This window comes from Varanus komodoensis, unplaced genomic scaffold, assembly GCF_004798865.1.
Source record: "Varanus komodoensis strain SLA01 unplaced genomic scaffold, ASM479886v1 scaffold4, whole genome shotgun sequence".
NCBI classification, from domain to species: Eukaryota; Metazoa; Chordata; class Lepidosauria; order Squamata; family Varanidae; genus Varanus; species Varanus komodoensis.
In genome coordinates, this window is record NW_025335941.1 from 8,979,854 (window position 1) to 8,985,219 (window position 5,366).

General features: G+C 40.6%; 1 protein-coding gene across 1 annotated transcript in view; it reads right to left on the reverse strand.

The window, feature by feature from the left end:
- The window catches only part of LOC123029302 (amine oxidase [flavin-containing] B-like), a 56,217-nt gene that overhangs the window by 11,371 nt on the left and 39,480 nt on the right, over positions 1-5,366 (reverse strand). The window contains exons 8-10 of the mRNA XM_044442122.1: positions 3,591-3,750; positions 2,776-2,872; positions 1,849-1,902 (exon numbers count right to left, since the gene is read on the reverse strand). Of these exons, the coding sequence (XP_044298057.1) occupies positions 1,849-1,902; positions 2,776-2,872; positions 3,591-3,750 (311 nt within the window). The remainder of the gene's footprint in view (positions 1-1,848; positions 1,903-2,775; positions 2,873-3,590; positions 3,751-5,366) is intronic.

Genomic DNA, 5,366 nt, shown 5'->3' on the forward strand with positions numbered 1-5,366 from the left:
GAGAGAGAGAGAGAGAGAGAGAGAGAGAGAGAGAGAGAGATCCTCTGGGGAGAGAAGAAATTTTCAAGAAGAAATTGGGGTTGACGAAGTTTACATTTTCCTTTCAGTGTCCATTGCTCCCAATTCAAACTGGGACTCTGCACATTTATATTAAAAGTAAAGAATTTTGCTTACACAATGCACTACGCAAGAAATGTGCAGTTTGGCAATCAGATCTGCTTATAGTTTGTGTTCACAGAGACTGCACTTTAGCCACAAAACAAGCCTGAAAAAGGTGGCCGGAGGGGGGGGGGGGTGCAGTTTGTAGGCCATAAAGCTTTCTATGAGCCTTTTTCACAAATGTATCCCCCAGACTGCTTGGGCACTCTCAGTATGAGTCCAAACAAAACAAGCTTGAAAATGACTCTCCATGCCCAGACTTGACCTTCTGGATATTCTCCATTCACAAAAAGGGCTGCAGGAGGATTGCTCCCTCCATGTAGGCACAGAGCATTAATGATTTGTTCTCATGGGCAGGGATGAACCCAAACACGCCCTCCTACAAGTGACTATCTGTGTTTACATATATTGCAATTTATAGATCAATGATATATAATTTTATTTCATCCTTTTTACCTGGAAGCGCATCTCAAATTATCTCCCATTTTATTAATAGAAAGATTGCCCATTTCTCTCTTTGGTTCTCTGGTTAAGGGACTCCACATGCTTGGATCAGGATAGAAAGCACTTTGGAAAAAAGCTTGATTTTCTCTTTTTTAAAAAGGGAGGATCCTTTCTTGCCCTTCCTGACCCTTGGGGCAGCCACAGCCCTGTTCATAACCGTCTCATGGCCTTTGCGCTGGACCTCCTGTAGCTATCACGTGAACTCATCCCCATTCCACCTTGGGGCTCTTGGCACTTCCCCAACAAATCTGGCTCTGCCCCAACTCTTATTCCCCCTGCAACCTGATTTTTGTACTATCTTGCCTGATGAAGACATCTGGAGGCTTTCAAAACGTGAATATTTGCGGTGACCTTGTGGTTGCCCAAATAAAGATATCAACACTAATAAGAGTTTCATGTATCATTATAATCCCTAGTCAAGCAATTAACTATACACTTTAAACTTGGCAAACAGACAAGTGTTCTACAACCTAGTTTTATGTGCTAATCTTTCAAAGCCAGGCGGCATTTTTAGAGACAGATATATTTTTACCAGCCAATAAAGAGTTCTGTCCATTTATGGTCCTCCCTTAAAAATAACTTTGGCATCCATTCATTTCACAGCAACAGGAGCGACTGAAGGGTCACAGTGCTTACTAGTGCACCGACAATAAATACAGTATGGCATTTATAGCAGTCTAAGATGCTAAATGCCACATCCACCAAGAAATTAGCAGTGGTATATAAATGCAGATTTTTTAAAAGCTACCTTTCCCATCAAATGAAGTTACATAATCTGAAATGTTCATGCTACTTACACTGGAGTTATCTCACTGCCTGTATTGCCACTGCACCAAAGCAAGTAATTTAAAGATAATTGAAGTTACTTCCCACTCTAAAGCATAAATGCAACTGAAGTATTATTTCAACTGAATAATGCCAGCTGGGGACTCATGATGTGAATGTAATTATGTCTTTAAGAAGTTTGAAAGAAACCTTTAATAAATGTGATGATACCAGAAGGGCATTTTGCATTACCATCTCTAACTAAAATATAAAACCTACCCTGAGTGGATTGAATTTTTTTAAACACCTCCCTCACACATTCTAATCCTGGAGTGAACAGCTACAGGTTTACTCAACCTGCTTTGTTTTGCTTTTTAAATAAGAATTTCAGGAGGCATTAACGCAGTTACTTTTCCATACCTTTCTTCTTTAGTGAGATGAATCAATCTTCTGCACTTCCGAGCAAGAATGAAACTTAAATTTAAAAATGCAGAAAAGGAATTCATTAAGAAAAAAGTAGAAGAGAATCCCTTACCATGTCATAAATATATTTTGGAAAAACAAAAACCATATGATACTAGGTGGACTTTAATCTCAAGTCCTAAGAGGATTTTGCAAAATTTTCAGCTTGAGTGCATTTTTCCAAATGAAATGGCAACATCAAAACACATAGCCTTGAGTAGCTATCCCTTCCCCACTGTTATGAGGGGGAAGTGTGCATTTTCCATGGAGAAACACATGGACACTTTAACACCAGTGACCGGGGATTTTGAGCAGAAAGTTGCTAATCGACACATGCCTTGCTGAGGTAACTGGTTGGCTCGCATGGGAACATATTCCTGCACTACGCAGAGGAACATATTCCTGGACTACGTAGATAGCATTCCATTCACATAGCATTCTGATCCACCACAGCTTGTATGTTCTTATATCTAAGTTCAGGCTCCCACTTGGGAAAAGTAAAACTTCCCACCCACTTTTCCTGTTATTGCAGAGGTAAGGGAGCAAAGAATGAGTGAATCCTGGTTCCTGCTTCTGTACTTCTATATAACATATGCAAAGCTATATAGATCAAATTCAATAGGTGCAAAGTCGAACCAAGGCAATAGGCCAAGGAAAAATAAATTCTTTTCTGAATGCACAAAAGTTCTGCTTCATGGACAATTTTGTATACCACATAGGAAATATAAGGCCACTGTCTTGTATTATCATGCATTCCCCATAAAGAAATACGTTACAATGGGATGGTCTGTACTAAGATACAGGTAAGGTTTTCTTCACATTTAGGTTCTGCTCCTCTCCTTCCCTCTTACAAGAATCAGAAAGCAGCTTTGGGGTCTTCCTTACCCAATTATGGCTGGAAAGCTTCCATCTGGTTTGGTGTCATCCAATGACAATCCAATAGCGGCTTCCTCATCCTCAATAATCATGGTTCCACAGTAACCTGAGGGAAAAGTTAATCTAGGTATCAGCTGTCCAGGTAATTCTAATGACCATCAGAATGCATTTGTTAGCCTCAAATGAATATCTCATGCCTCATGACTGGAGGGCATGCACAGCCATTTAAATGTTGCAGGAAGACCCAGCTGCTGGGGTGGTGTCCACAAGAGAGTAGCTGGTGAAAGTGCCTATACAGGGCCCTTCACCTGAGTCCCAGGAAAAGCTGCTTCCATCTTTCTGCAGGTGATTTGTTCACTGCAGAGATGTCACAAGGAGCCTCTGATGCCTTTACCACCCTGCTTACTCTGTGTGGAAACCATTTTGATTTTCAACAGCAGAGAATATATAAGATAACTCTAGATGCCCCTGAAGAAAAGAGAGTGTGAGAAGAACATGGAAGAGAAGTACATTTTAGGGTACTTGGGTTTATGTCTGTCTTTGTGGTACTTCCCATCAGATGGACCCATACATTATGAGAGTCAATGTATTTGTTTTTAGTACCACATTTCACTCTAAGTGAAAAGCATCAATGAGAGTGAAACCTTACACACACACATAGACACAAACAGCTTGAAGACATTACAAAAAGCTGTTAGAAAGGTCTGAAGATTCTTTTTAAAAATTTGATATTGTTCATAAATATGTATTGCTAGATTTTTGTACACTCAGAGTATCCTCTAACTTGCTACTTTCCTTTTTTCTCTTCAGTTAACACCAAATACCTTTTTTCCTCCAGAATGCTTCCTTGTAGTATACTATACATTTGATGACTGATCCCATAGGAATCCTGTTGATCAGCTGATTTCTCATGGGTGGCAAAGGTGGATTAAAGTGGATCTTCAGACTAAGCACTGGAGGGATAGCACTAATCACGTATTGGGCCTTGAAGAAAAAAAAATGCAAATAAAATTAGCATCTGTCTTCACAAGGTATAGTATGATACTTGGGTTACAGGATTCTTTCAGTTATATTTGACAGAATAATATACTCCAGTGAGGATACAAATTTCTCATTGAGTTATGGTTTATAAATTGTAAATTATTTGGAAAGTATTTGGAAAATGATGGCGGTAATCATTCCATCTAAGTTGTTGCATAATGTCTTCATAGTCCTATCCCAAGCCACAAGACTGGATCCAGATGTAATTGTGTGTAATTGCGCTGGCAGAAGTGGATTTTCCCTCCACCTCTTCCCAACAGCAGCCCCTCAAACCCTCTGAAAATATTTCACAGAGCATCCGGGGATGCTGCTGCATGGGGTGAGTGGTGGCCAAAGAAGGGGAGGGATTCCCTGGAAAGTGATACAGTTGTAAGGCCTCTTCCATGAGGTAACACAGGGCAGGTGTTGAATGCAATGCATAAACTAAATTAGAATAACCCAGTTTTAAGCCAGCCTATGAATAGATGGGTTTTCAGATGCTCACAGTTGCAAGAGAGTCAAGTAGCAGCAGATTTAAGCTTGTGTAGAAACATTGGGATATGTAGATAAAAACCTGTGACAAGGTAGAGGTTGCCTTTTCCACACACACACACACCCCAGGTGCCTCTTGGTCTCTGCCCCACAGTCATCCCCCACTTCCAGTATTTTAGGCTTATCACAGAACCACACAGTATGCACAGAACCACAGTAACCTGTGCAGGACTTGGAAGTGCATCTAAGAAGTGCATCTTATTGGAAAGGAAGATAAAATCAATTCAAAACTGTAGTTATTTTATATATTAGTAAACAATAGGTGATTGTATTTAGGGCACAATCCAACAGGCCTGCTGCATTTATGCAAGTAACACAGTCCTAGTGCAAGTGACCTCTACCACAAGGCTTGTAGGGGTCGACTGACACAAAAGGGTGTCTTGAGAAACCTGTATGTCAGCTTTTTGCAACTGGCATTGTGCTGGCATTCACTTGTGCTAGTGCTGTGTCAGTTATGTAAACACAGCAGCCCTGTGGGGTACTGCAAATTCATCGTAAATGGGGTTTTAAAGGGATGCTTCGTTTCTTTTTCGGGAAAAATACAAAATGCTTCAAAAATACTAGTACATGGGTTTTAAAATGCAAGGTTGTAATCATGCCACATTTAGGCATGGATGTGTTCTATCATTTTCAGTAGGTCCTATTTATTTGTTAAAAATACGTATATGCTGTGTTTCAGGGCACAAACTCTCCCAAAGTGCCTTATGAACTAGACAGCATCCAGACAGCCAGAGTATTCTTTGGATTCCCAGCTATGAAGTCAGCAAATGAGGCCTCACAGCTGAGGACAAATGCTCGCTCCTGCCGTCTCCTCCCAGCTAGCACAGGAAGAACCATGCCAGCTGCCACTGTAAGGTCAGAAGAGCAACCTCGGAGAAGAACTTCTGCAGACATTCCTGGGGGAGAGTTGGGGACAAGCCATGCCAAGGTATGGCATATCCTGGCCGCACCTCAGCGCCTGCTCTGGAGTGCCACAATCTTATTTTATTTATTTATTTATTTATTTATTTATTTATTTATTTATTTAT